This window comes from Antechinus flavipes, chromosome 3, assembly GCF_016432865.1.
Source record: "Antechinus flavipes isolate AdamAnt ecotype Samford, QLD, Australia chromosome 3, AdamAnt_v2, whole genome shotgun sequence".
NCBI lineage: Eukaryota > Metazoa > Chordata > Mammalia > Dasyuromorphia > Dasyuridae > Antechinus > Antechinus flavipes.
In genome coordinates, this window is record NC_067400.1 from 225,978,701 (window position 1) to 225,993,347 (window position 14,647).

Genomic DNA, 14,647 nt, shown 5'->3' on the forward strand with positions numbered 1-14,647 from the left:
TGGAAAAAAAGAGCCTGGACACTATTTTCCAGGAAATTATCAAAGAGAATTGCCCAGAAGTATAGAAACAGAGGGTAAAATAGACATTGAAAGAATTCATCGATCATCTACTGAAAGAGATCCTAAAATCAAAACACCAAGAAATATAGTGGCCAAATGCCAGAACCCTCAGACGAAGGAAAAAATACTGCAAGCGGCTAGAAAAACCCAATTCAAGTATCGAAGAGCCACGATAAGGATCACCCAGGCTCTAGCAGCATCCACATTAAAGGATCAAAGGGCCTGGAATATGATATTCCGAAAGGCTAAGGAACTTGGTATGCAACCAAAAATAACTTAGCCAGCCAGAATGAGCATCTTTTTCCAGGGAAGAAGATGGACATTCAACAAAGTAAGCAAATTTCACCTATTTTTGATGAAAAAGCCAGAACTTAACAAAAAGTTTGATCTACAAATATAGAACTCAAGAGAAATCTAAAAAGGATGATTTCAAAGAGGACTGGAGAGATTTACATGAACAGATGCTAAGTGAAATGAGCAGAACCAGGAAATCATTATATACAGCAACAAGAAGATTATATGATGATCAATTCTGATGACATGGCTCTCTTTAACAGTGAGATGATTCAAACTAGTTCCAATTGTTCAGTGATGAAGAGAGGCATCTTTACCTAGAGAGAGGACTGTAGGAACTGAGTGTTTTTCAAAACAGCATTTTCACTGTTTGCTTGCTTGCATTTTATTTTGCTTGCCTGTTTTGTATAAATATGTACACATATATTGGATTTAATATATATTTGTACCATGTTTAACATATCCTAGCTGAAGGCATGAGGGAAAGGGAGAGTGAATTGGAACAAGGTTTTGCAAGTGCAAGTGCTAATGTTGAAGAATTGTCCATTCATTTGTTTTCAAAAATAAAAAGCTTAAAAAATAAAGTAATAAAAAAATTAAAGATGAGGATTTTTTTCCCAAGCAAAATACAAAATAAATGTGTTTCTTGTAAACAACATATTGTAGGATTCTGACTTTTGATCCAATCTGCTATCCGCTTCCATTTTATGGGAGAGTTCATCCTATTCAAATTCACAATTAAAATGACTAATTCTGTATTTCCTGCCATCTTATTTACCCTAAGTTATGCTTTTCTCTTTCCTTTCCTCTGTAAGAATCCTTACAAAGTGACGAGTCAGTTGCCTAATTTAGCATGGCACTTAGCAAATTCTCTAGCTCACTAATGTATTTAAGTACTCATTGGCATTCACACTTTTGGGAGATTCACAAGTCAGTATTCAGAATCAGAAACCCACAATCCCACTCTCTTGGAGGAGGAGTCAACCTTTTACACCGAGCATAAAAAGAGCTTCAGTGAATCAGTCAGAGTCAGTTCAGAAGAAGCCCACTCTCAGAGGCGCAGCCAGATTCATTCATCCCATCTCACACCACCGTGGTGGCAGGTTCTCCTACTTGGCTTCTCCACTGAAGATTCAGAATGGAGGAGTGTCAGTTTGGAACATTGCCAGGAGTTAGAGAGAAGCACTCTGGGACAGACACAGGAGCACTCTGGGAGATTAAGAGCCAGAAGCCCTCTCTTGGAGACAAGACAGATTCATTCCAACTTTCACCTTGGTCTGGCTGGATACATTCATAGTTGAGCTAGAGGAGTCAGATTCATTCCATTTTCCACCTTTGTGCTGGCTGGAGGCTAAAGGACAAACCTTTGGATTTGGAGACATTCGGAGGGAGCTCTTGGAACCAAGCAGAGAGATAGGCCTCTAAGGGCTATTTTGGAGGAAGCAATAAAAGATCTGAACGTTTAAAAAAAAAAATGTATTAGTGTCCCTGTTTTCCCATATCCCCTCCAACATTCATCATTTTCTTTTCCTATCATCTTAACCAATCTGACAGGTGTGTGGTATCTCAGAGTTGTCTTAATTTGCATAAAATATTTGATTTTTAAAGTCTTTTTTTGATGTCTTCTATAAATTCTCTTTGGGCAGGAAGCCATTTAATGTTACTCTTGGGATTTTTTTTTTTTTTTACTTCAGTATCCTCCTCTGAAGATGAACTCTGATCTTTCCCTATTCCCATAATAAGTTTCTGTAGTTGAGTTCTTTCTTTGCCAGTTCATTTTCTTTTTTAAATAAGAAATATTAATGTAAGCCCTTCTAATTGTGAGTGTGGGGGTGGTGCCTCTGACTTCACTTAGCTCTTCTCTCTGACCTGGTACTCCAAACCAAAAGCTCCCCATTCCTGCAAGTACTGGCATCCAGCAGCTTCCCTGTCCCACTTCTTTTGTACTCACTTGGTGTGCTAGTTCCTTCTCACCCAGGGCTGCATGTCTGCAGCACAGCTGGGTCTGCCATCCCTAATTAGGTAAGGTTCACTTAATTTTCCAGGACTCAGATCCCCAACTCTACAGGCAGCCCCAGCAGGTAAAAGTTTCTGTGGTTTTAGCTGCAGCTCCAGCCAAACCCAGCTGGTCCCAGATGTTCCCACTGGTGTTTCTGTGAAGCTAGCCTGAAAATGCTTACACTTCACACTGGCTAATCCCTGGGTTGGGTCTTTCTTTGGGTCTTCTGGGGTGTGCCAGGAGAACCCCTGTTCTTCCCCAAGTCTCTTGATTTTTCTCCCGTCTATATTTGCCTTGAAGCACAAATTTGTTCTGTTTATGGGGGAAATCTGGGGAGCTTGATTTTTTTTTTTTTTTTTTTGCTGAGGCAATTGGGGTTAATTGACTTGCCTAGGAAGTGTTAAGTGTCTGAAGCCAGATTTGAACTCAGGTTTTCCTGACTTCAGGGCTAGTGCTGAGCTTGAATTAAACATCAGATATGAGTATTTCTATGTACTGATGCATCTTGATAGAGCATCAGGCCTGGAGTCAGGAAGCCCCCTATTCCTCAGTTTAAATCTGTCCTCAGATACTTTCTGGCTGTGTGACTCTGGGCAAGTGATTTTATCCTGCTTGCCTCTGTTTCCTCACCTATAAAAATGAGATGGAGAAGGAAATAGCAACTACTCCAGTATCTCTTTAGGAAACCCTAAATGGGATCACAAGTGAAATGACAAAACAACAAAATATACACAAAAGAATAGAAAAAGAGGATTTTTTTCTATAATTAAAAATCTCTTATGCACAACTCCCATTTTTTTTTAAGGATACATAGGGGTTAACATGGGAAGAATTGAGTCAGACTAGGAAACCCTTTCTGGGTGTCTTGGATGTGATGCCATGTAGGAGGTAAAACAGATTCTGGAAGTGTCTTTGAACTTCCAAAAGTAACTTTAATTGTAGTATAAGTGTAGTATAATTGAATTGTCTGATTGAGTAACATCTGCATTAGGTCTTACATAGTCAAATGGAAGTAACAAATAGATGTATATACTTGGTAATGTCCATGAGAGAGAGAGAAATCAGGATAAAAACCTAAAAAGTAACAACTCCTTTGCAATGTGAATGCTGGCGATATAGATGGTGAAAGTAAGGTTTGGAATAATTATTTTCAAAATCTAAATCTAAAATCCAAAGTAAACATCAATGCCCAGAGCAAGCATAATTTGGAACTATTCAGCAGTTACAGAGTTACAGAGTTGCATTTTCACATAAATCAAGATATTTTTGTATCTATATCACGTAGATAACTGTTGTTTCATTTGCTGTAATCAGTTTTTATAAGTCAGATGGTAAAAGCAACTGAAGTCTTAAAACATAGAAATGTAATTTTAAACTATCAACAAAACTAGAGGGAAGGTGGGAAGGAAGGATACAATAAATACAACATTAGTTTTATATCTCTCCTAGTCTGTGCATACATATTTTAAATGATGACTTTTCCTTTCTTTTTCTATTTCTATTTATAGTTCCTCTCTCTTACCCAAATTCTTGAAATTTAAAAAAAAAATGGTCATTCAAAACAAAAAAAAAAACAAAAAAAAAAACAAGGAAAAAAAAGTTGGATATTGTTCCATGAAAAATTACAAATGATTTAGCAAAAAACTAATGATGAAGCATATTATCTGCCTCCAGAGAAGGAGCTAATACTTGAATACATATTGGAGCACATTATTTTTCACTTTCATTTTTTTCTGAATTTCTTGAATTAATTTCTTGAATAAAAATTCAAGTCTTCTTGGTACAAGATGACTAATATGGAAATGTTTTACATAATTGCACATATAACCCTGTTAGTTAAGAGAGGGAGGGAGGGAGGAATAGATAGATAGATAGATAGAATTTGGAACTGAAAACTTTACATAAAAATGTTAAGAACATTTTTTTAAAAGAAGTTGGAAATAAGGAAGTTGATATTTATAAACCAATTATTTTCATTATTAGCAGAAATGAACTAGGGTTACAGCATGAGCGATTTCCTTGGCATATGTGTTTCCTGTGATTAGGTGACTTGATTGCATGTCTAGACCCTCAGATAATAAGAAAATGAATCTAAATTCATGCCTTCATCAACCAAATCATTTTCTTACTATCATATGTCTCTTGCACTTTTTTTTTTTTTTTTTTTGCCTTTTGATCCTAAGTAATGCTGTAAGTACTGTGAAAGACAGCTTAGGATAGTCTGTTATCGTTGCCCTTTGTTCTTGAAGAGGACCATGATATCAGAGAGATGATGCTATGACATGCAAATGAATTGGATTTAAGTGAGGAGGGGCTGGGCCAGGACACCTGTCTCATTTTCTCTTCCAGAGCCCTCTGGAGCCAGATATAGTTAAGATGACTAGAGATGGCCCAGGATGCAATGGGAGACCTTGGCTTTTTAAGTTAGTCTTCAATAGTCCTTAGTTTGACTGAAGCTGCACCCATTCAGTGACTAAGGCTCGGTAGCCATCGAGGCAAAGAATCTCCTAGTCCAAAGAGAGAGAGAAAGAACAATTCTGAGACAAAAAGATGTGGGTTCAAGTCCCTCCCCCCCAATATATACTGGCTGTATGATCCCAAGAAAATCAATTGACCTGTTACTGTCCCAGGCAATTGCAAGCCTGTACAGTTCAGAGTGTTGTATCAGTCCACATTATCTGAGTTTCTCTCGTGGGGGCTATCCAATACTACCATCACTGTATCTATATAATCACTACCATCATAAGTAACTGCATTACTCTGAGACATCACTAGATGGCAGTTCTTTACAGGCTGCTTCCAAAATCCAAGGTTGATCTATTGGAAAATGAAAATAAAAGAAAAACAAAAATGTTTTAAATTTTAATTATCAGAGATAACAAGAGCCTAAGAAATTGAGTCATAACCATAGAGCTTGTTCAGACTTTCTAATATTTCCAAATAGCAACTTAATGCTTTCTTCCACCTTCTTGCCTTGCCCTAAAGTACATCCATTTAAAGACTTAATGGAAAGGCTAAACTGTCTCTATTGACTGAATGACAACAAAGATAATATGCTTGGTTGTTCCCTGTGCACTCTAGGTCAGTGTGATCAGTGCTACATTTTCTGTATGGATCAGATATTGGGAGGGGTTGATATGAAATAGTTTAGACAATTAATTGTTGAGTTTCTGTAATATTTTAGCTTCCTAACTTAAAATTCCATTTATGTTTTTGGTTCTATATGAAGTATCTAATGGTACTTTTCTTTTAATGAGACCGTCTTGATGCCAAATAACCAGCAAAGTAAGTTTGGCTGTCACAAGCTTTTAAAAAAAAAAATTTAACTCCATATCTATGAAAGAATATAAGAATTATTATCCCTGTTTTGCTAATGAGGCAACTAGAAAATAAAAGGATTTGACAAGCAAAAGTGTTGGGGATTTTTAACTATTAAATTTAAGCCTAAAAAAAGTTTTTACTCTTGTTTAATTTTATTGATGAAAAAAGTCTTGGCTTATGGTAGAATTTTTGTTTCAGATATGCATCTAGAAACAGAAGTCTTTGAATTCTATGAGGAAACCAAGGTTAAATTTTCTGACCTGTCAGAGGAGCTTTTATGGGAATACATTCATAGTGGAGAACCCATGTAAGTATTTTATAAAAGCTAACGTGCCTCATCCCATTCAGAATCAACCCAGCTCCATTAATTTAACTTTATTTTTGTTTTTAAACTGTTTATTTTCTGTTCCAAATTCTTTCCCACCCATCTACCCCTCTCCTATCTATTGAGAAGGCAAGAAATATGATAACAGGTAATATAAGTTTGAGGCTGGACTTGAAACTGGATGATTTTACTTCAAATATGTTCTTCTATCCTCAGTGCCATGTTATTTCTTTATAGAGATCTTAACTGCATGTTTGTTGAAGCTTGTCAAATTTAGATAAGCAAAAATTAAAATTTTTAAAAGAAAAAAATGGTGTTAGTCATAACAGTGCGACTGATGTAGGATCTTTATCTGTTGTCATTTTGTTCAGATTTTTGACCACAATAATATTTTGAGATTTTTTTAGATTTTTGAAGTCCTTAATCCCTTGCTTTAGTAAATTGAACAAGAAGCTCTTAGGCAATGAATATTTTTGATATGACAATGAAAATTAGCAGAGAAAATGAGAGTAAGAGCAGACAAGAAATTCAGAAAGGCAAAAGAGGATTTAGAGACCTAGTTCTGACTTTGGCAGTAAGATAGCTTTGATTCTTGTAATGACCGCGTATTTAAAATCAGCCGGAGTCAGGAATTCAGGTTAAGGGAAAAATCTTCAATATTTATTGAAGTGAAAAGGTGAATAAAGATTGCGATAGCAAATATAGGCAAGAAAGATTGCGATAGCAATATGGGCAGTTGCGACAGGAAGCCAGATAGCAGAGAGAGAGGTCTGAGCTGAGCCAACCGTGGCAATGGCAATCCCAAAAGTCTCTCCTTCCCCTTCCTTTTCCACTCCCCTGTCTCCACCCACCAAAATTGTCATTTCCTATACAACACATCAGGACTTGCACAAAGAGTGGGCGGGGGCCATTCTTTCTCCAAACTTATATATTAATAGAGTATGGTCCAATTACTATTTAGCCTCATGTGCTTGGGACTTCAGTGCATCAACTCAAGCCTCAGCCCATTACAGATTCTGACAGAGAAACTTTGTTTAAAAACATAATTATACATGGATTAGACACAGAAATGTAATTGCCTCCATTCTTCATTTTATTACACATGTAAAAACACAGTAAAAAATTATGTTAGAGTATTTATTTTTAGAGTAGTTCTTCATTGAAGAATGTTGACTTATAAAGGATAAGCCATTATCACATAATAATTTTCAAAGATGCCTCCATCCACAGCCAGAAAATTTCTATACCAAAACTAAATATCAATCAGGCCTGTATTACCTTTGGAATTAATGTCAATGTTGGCTAAATTTTCCATTCCTTAATATTTGCATTTTTTATATTGTACATATTTGCACATTTATTTGTAAATTGAAATATTTATACAAATATGTGTATATTTGTATATATGAAACCATCCCATTAATGGAAATAATTTATATTCCTCAACTGGTTGTCTTGAAACTAAATTTTTGAACTGGCTTTAGTTTCTTGATCTACAGGGTTATAATTTCTCTCTTAATCTCTGCTTTTACCCTTTTTCTTCTCCTTCTCTTAGGGACAAAGCTGGTGGCTATGGCATACAGGCTCTTGGAGGCATGTTAGTTGAGTATGTTCATGGAGATTTTTTGAATGTGGTAGGATTCCCACTGAACCACTTTTGCAAAAAGTTGGTAGAATTGTATTATCCACCCCCTAAAGATGCCACCCATCATGTAAAGCATGACTCAATCCCTTCAGTAGAAACCTTTGAAGGTCTAAGTGATGAAGAATTTGGCAGTTCAAATTCTGCTCTACAAAATGTGACCTGCAAGCTAGAAGGTGAAAGTGCATCCTCTTCTGAAGCTACTAAAAGCCTAGGAAAGAAGGAAATTGGCCAGCATGAAATGAGAGAGACTGTAGTGAAATGCAGCAAGGACATGGAAAACCTGACTAAATTTCCATCTCCTCTTGTAGAGCTTTTGGATGGCTTTAAAGCTTCAAAGGTATGTAATGCCATGATTTTCCCCCCTCTTCTAATTAATAACTTTGACAAAGTGGAAAGAGAAAATTCCCATCTCAGTAGGTGAAAAGCCATTTTTAACTCATATAAATTAAGTCTTATTTGGGGAAAGCATCTCAAAGCCTCAAGACACTATGTTCAGATCCTTAGAAGTACAACTTTGTCACCCTAAGGTAATGTGTAAACTAAATTATGTGGCAGTGAAAGATGTCAATTTACACATAAGTGTAAATGTTCTTTTCACAAGGTTACACACTCACAGACAAGTTAGTTTTATTATTCATGAACCATGGGCTAATGCTTTTCAGGTGAACCAGGAAAAAAAAAAAAACTCAAAAATAAGCATGCAAATCTAATTTAGATTAATTTGAAATTTCCTAATCAGATTACCAAAAGCAGCTACTCTGCATTTGCCTATCTCTTCCCCTTAATTAATCTTTTTTTAAAAAGGTGGCACATATACCAAGTTGAGGAAAAGAGCAAATTTTCTCCCAAAGTTTCCCTTACTGATTCTCCATAAAGAAAAGTTCAAACTAGGATTTTTAAGGTGAAAATTTTTTAATCTTTCAAAAATTTATAAAAAAGAAAACAATTTGATAACACCATAGACAAGGGAGAAAGCAGAACCTAGCTAGCTGTAAAGTGATCCAAGCAAATTTGCAAGTTGTACCCAGATGAGTGAGTTGTAATGTAAATTAATTAACTATACCCAAAATGATGTAGCAGGATAAATTTCTAATGACTATTTTTGTTTGCTTGACTTGTTTGCTCTCAAACATTTTTTTTTTTTAAATGTGAATTGGATTGAGTTCTACCTTGACCTTAAAACTAAAACCTTATGTCTCAGTTGTCTGATTACTAAAAAGCTATGCCCACAGAAATTCATTGTGGGAGGAAGGGAATGTGTACAAAAGGAGAAAAAGCAGTAGGCTCTTGAGATTACACAACTTGGTGGCTGATAGGTGGTGAGTAAGAAAGCATGGCATTAGCTGGTTATTTTGGGACAGAATTGGGATGCTGAAGAGAGATATGGCTCATCTTAGATGGACTGTATCACTAAATGGGAGTTCTATCAGCTAGGAAGGGTAAGATTAATAGAGTTGTGTAATAGAATTGTGATTATGTTCATGTGGAGATAATTGAGATTTACCAAATTGCCTGAAGGGATGCTTGGGTCAGAGTAAATATCCTATACTACTTGAAATTTTGTTGCACAGAACCTTCCTCAGTTATGGTGCTATTGCTACAAAAGAAGCTAAAATCACACAGTTCTATTTTGGAACACCCTCTTAGAGCTTCTCTTTGGATCCCTCTGGCATCCACCTTCTATAAGCATCTCCTAAAATGAGAGTTCCTAGCCTTTTTTTTTTTTAAGCAGTCTGGTTAAGCCTATAGACTAGAATGTTTTAACATATATAATATAAAATACATAGGATTATAAAGAAAACCAATTATATTGAAACATAATTATCAAAAAAACAATTATCAAATAATTTAAAAGCAAATTAATGAGCTTTCACTTAAGGAACTTTACATAGAGCATTACATTGGTTAACCCCCAAAATTCTCCATTTCATAATGTTAAGTGAGCAAATATCTTCATGTTAACAGTTTTGTTTTCTGAATATCTACAATGCTATTACTAACTACATCCACTTTACCCTTTTCTCCTAGCTGATAGAATTCCCATTTAGTAAAAAGGCCATCTAGGAAGACTTCCTGTATCCATATCTCTCTTCAGTAGTCAATTCCGTCCCCAAATAACCAGTTAACATCATGCCTTCTTACTACTCACCTATTAGTTACCATGTTCACAAATAAAATCTAAGCCAAGAATGAAATAAACTCCATAGAAAAGCTAGACCAACTTTTTTAGAATGACACAGGTAGCTACATTATACATTATTTACTAAAGATGTAGATTCTTTCAAATTTTAGTCAAGTGCTCTCCAATGATCAGAATAATAATTTAGTGTCTGACTTCTTTCTTTTTTCTTCATAGAACTCCTTTACTTCAAACCAATTCTATTTGGTAGTTGGTTATTATTAAAACTCTCATAGCAGTCTTAACTAAAAGGGAAGATGTGTATTCAAGAATGATGAAGGATGTCATTTATAGAATTTAATTCAGTAAAACTCTTTTATAACATTCCAGGGCACAATCAAATGATATCTTTCTACTTCTTTCCCACCCCTAACAAAAACATAACTATTTGCCAGAAATGCCCTGTGTAACTTATAAAATTTATGTAGAAAGTATTAATCCTATCCTCTGACCCAGTGTTTAGACGGGATCCAATTGTATTTGATTTGTATCAAGCATTAATAAACCAGAAATTATTTTTCATATCTATTTAAGTATCTAGGTAATCACAGAAATTGCCTAATCTTGCTAACTTGATTATTAAACAGAAAAAAGAGTATTTGACCCTTTACTGAATTACTTGAAAAAAGCAAAAAAATCTAGTGTCATTCAATTGAACAGATTTTTTGTCTGGTGAAAGCTTCTTCTCACTAAATTACATTCAAAGAAATCCCGTGTGATTGACAACCTGGTGAAGTCTATGGATCCTTTCTCAGAATCTTGTTTTTAAATGCTTAAAATAAAACTCATAGGATTATCAGGGAAAATAATTGTAATGAAATAAAAATATAGTCTTAGAACCTCTACTTTAAATAAAACCCTCTGTATATCTTTTTAAAGACCAATCCTTATGTCTTTTTAATGTGCAGGCAATGTTTGTGGCCTGTAAACTAAAAGTATTTGATCTGCTGAAAGGCAAAGCCATTTTGAAGACTGAAGATATTGCTGACCACGTAAATGCATCTGTATGTGGGACTGAGAGATTACTTGATTCCTGCACAGCACTTGAATTATTAAAGAAAACCAAGCAAGGTAACTTTAGCTATTAGAATGTGCTCCCGGAAAGCTATTCAGGCAGAAATCTATAAAAGCCTACTTCAAAATCTGGAAAGGAAATTGAAAGGTCAAAGATTTTATCTACATATACCTTCTCATGATATTTTTCCTTAAAGGGCATGGATCTATGTATGGAGACAAAAGTTTAAAAAAGAACACTTGAACTTTGAAAGAGGTCTGAAAATTGCTTCAAGCATATTAAGTGAAATATTTCCTAAAAGGTCAGATAGGAAAAAGTATCTGAAAGACTATCTGTAACAATTAGTGTAAATAAGCAAATATCACCTACAAGATTTTCAGATAACAATTATTAAAAGAGGGGACAAAATTTGGTTCACAATTTGTTGTCTGCATTAAATTTATGGTGCATGACCCTAAATATTGGTAGTAATCTGTTAATAATCTATGTTATGTTTTAATGTTTCAAGTAATGCTAATAAAGACCTGTTCTTGAAAAATTTGCTTCAGCTTTTAAGTTCAAGAATGACAAAATCAGCCACATTATTTTTCAGGTTACAGTAACACAGAATTGGCTGATAAGTACTTGGTGTCTGATAGTGAAAATTCACTTCATGGCTATATCATGCATGTGAATGAACATGTTTGGCCACTGTTCACACATCTGGAGTCTGCTGTCAGAGAGGGAACAAATCAGAATCACCGAGCTTTTGGGAAGAAAGCTCAAGACTTATTTCAGGTAATATATTTTAGAGTGGCCACTTTCAAGTGTTATATATTTTTTTACTATAAGCCTTTAGTGATGGAAAAAGACCTAGGATTGTGGAATTTTAAACAATGACCTATTCTTTAAGATTGCTATGGAGTTTCTAGCAGGATTGAAAAAAGCATTAATTTAATTAAGCACATGTATTGAGCATCTATTAAGTATAAGGCCAATTGTGCCAGTTACTAAGGACAAAACTGAGAAAGCGTGTGCACTCAAGGATGGAGATAAAACATGAATCAGTAATTTAGATGTTCTAATACCCATAATCTTGAGGGGATAGTAATGAGATTAAAAAAAATAGATGCAATATAGCCTAAAATTCTAAATTTTTCAGGGCATATTTAAGTCAACCAGCATTTTTCAAGAAGTTTCTTTGTGCCAGGCATTGTACTAAGTTCTGGGAATACAGAGGAAGTTGTAAAAGCAAACCCCTGGCCTCAAGGAGCTCACCTTCTAATGGTGGAGAAAATACGTTAACAATTATGTTACCTTTTAATCTCTATGAAGACCAAGCAAAGCACTGATCACTGAAATACATCAATTACTACAAATCTTCATTTTGATAAATAGTTTTGAAACTAACACCCTCAAAAAAACCTTTTCTACTCTCTGGAAACAAGTAACAGAGTGAATTCCTATGAATTTTAATTAGATTTTTCTTTTTCATTCATGCATTGTAAGAAAGGTGCTAATGAGGAACAAGATGAATAAAAGAAAGGAGTAGGGACTAGAAATAGAGTTTCATGGAAAATCATTGGTTATTTAAAAAAAAAAAATCATAGTGGGGCAGCTAGGTGGCACAATAGATAGAGAGACCATCTCCCCTGGGCTCAGGAGGATCTGAGTTTAAATTTGGCCTAGAGATATACTGCAACATATTTAACATATATAGGACTGCTCGCCATCTTGGAGGGGGTGGAGGGAGGGAGGGGAAAAATCAAAACATAAGCGAGTGCAAGGAATAATGTTGTAAAAAATTACCCTGGCATGGATTCTGTCAATACAAAGTTATTATTAAATAAAATAAAATTAAAATTAAAAAAAATTTTGGCCAGAAACTTATTAGCTGTGTGATCCTGAAGATGGAAAAATAAAAAATAAAAAAAAAATATATATATATATATATAATATATTCATAGGACTAAGTTCTCTTTCTGAGCAGGGTTATTCTTTTTTTTTTTTTTTTACTTTTTAAAACTTTATTTTCTTTTTTTTGGGGGGGGGATTGTGTTTATCTTTTACAACATGACTATTATGCAAATATATTTTGTATGACCTCACATGTATAACATATAAAATTGCTTGCATTCTCTCTCTCTTTTTTTTTTTTTAAATAACTTTTTATTGACAGAACCCGTGCCAGGGTAATTTTTTTACAGCATTATCCCTTGCACTCACTTCTGTTCTGATTTTTCCCCTCCCTCCCTCCACCCCTGATTTTTCCCCTCCCTCCCTCCACCCCCTCCCCCAGATGGCAAGCAGTCCTTTACATGTTGAATAGGTTACAGTATATCCTAGATACAATATATGTGTACAGAACCAAATAGTTCTCTTGTTGCACAGGGACAATTGGATTCAGAAGGTATAAATTACCCGGGAAGAAAAACAAAAATGCAAGCAGTTTATATTCATTTCCCAGTGTCCTTTCTTTGAGTGTAGCCGCTTCTGTCTATCCTTGATCAATTGAAACTGAATTAGCTCTCTTTATTGAAGAGATCCACTTCCATCAGAATACATCCTCAAACAGTACCGTTGTTGAGGTATATAATGATCTCCTGGTTCTGCTCATTTCACTTAGCATCAGTTCATGTAAGTCTCGCCAGTCCTCTCTGTATTCATCCTGCTGGTCATTCCTTACAGAACAATAATATTCCATAACGTTCATATACCACAATTTACTCAACCATTCTCCAATTGATGGGCATCCATTCATTTTCCAGCTTCTAGCCACTACAAATAGGGCTGCCACAAACATTTTGGCACATACAGGTCCCTTTCCCTTCTTTAGTATCTCTTTGGGGTATAAGCCCAATAGAAACACTGCTGGATCAAAGGGTATGCATAGTTTGATAACTTTTTGAGCATAGTTCCAAATTGCTCTCCAGAATGGCTGGATGTGTTCACAATTCCACCAATAATGTATCAGTGTCCCTGTTTTCCCACATCCCCTGCAACATTCTGCATTACCTTTCTCTGTCATTCTAGCCAATCTGACAGGTGTGTAGTGGTATCTCAGAGTTGTCTTAATTTGCATTTCTCTGATTAATAATGATTTGGAGCATATTTTCATATGTCTATAAATAGTTTCAATTTCTTCATCTGAGAATTGTCTGTTCATATCGTTTGACCATTTATCAATTGGAGAATGGTTTGGTTTCTTATAAATTAGAGTCAATTCTCTATATATTTTGGAAATGAGGTCTTCATCAGAACCTTTGACTGTAAAAATGTTTTCCCAGTTTATTGTTTCCCTTCTAATCTTATCTGCATTTGTTTTGTTTGTACAAAAACTTTTCAATTTCATATAATCAAAATTTTCTATTTTGTGGTCAATAATGATCTCTAGTTCTTCTTTGGTCATAAATTCCTCCCTCTTCCACAGGTCTGAGAGGTAAACTATCCTATGTTCTTCCAATTTATTTATAATCTCATTCTTTATGCCTAAGTTATGAACCCATTTTGACCTTATCTTGGTGTTCAGTGTTAAGTGTGGGTCAATGCCTAGTTTCTGCCATACTAATTTCCAATTTTCCCAGCAATTTTTGTCAAATACTGCATTCTTATCCCAAAAACTGGGGTCTTTGGGTTTGTCAAACACTATATTATTAAAGTTATTGGCTGTTTTGTCCTTTGAACCTAACCTATTCCATTGATCAACCTAGTCTATTTCTTAGCCAATACCAGATGGTTTTAGTAACTGCTGCTTTATAATATAATTTTAGATCTGGTACAGGTAGGCCACCTTCATTTGATTTTTTTTTTCATTAATTCCCTTGAAAGTC

The 14,647-nt window shown here is 35.0% G+C and overlaps 1 protein-coding gene across 2 annotated transcripts in view; it reads left to right on the plus strand.

The window, feature by feature from the left end:
- ASMTL (acetylserotonin O-methyltransferase like) overlaps positions 1-14,647 on the plus strand; it is a 56,659-nt gene that overhangs the window by 22,437 nt on the left and 19,575 nt on the right. For both annotated transcript variants that reach the window (XM_051984594.1, XM_051984595.1), the window contains exons 6-9: positions 5,873-5,981; positions 7,555-7,981; positions 10,732-10,894; positions 11,431-11,615. In XM_051984594.1, coding sequence (XP_051840554.1) covers positions 5,873-5,981; positions 7,555-7,981; positions 10,732-10,894; positions 11,431-11,615 — 884 coding nt within the window. The remainder of the gene's footprint in view (positions 1-5,872; positions 5,982-7,554; positions 7,982-10,731; positions 10,895-11,430; positions 11,616-14,647) is intronic.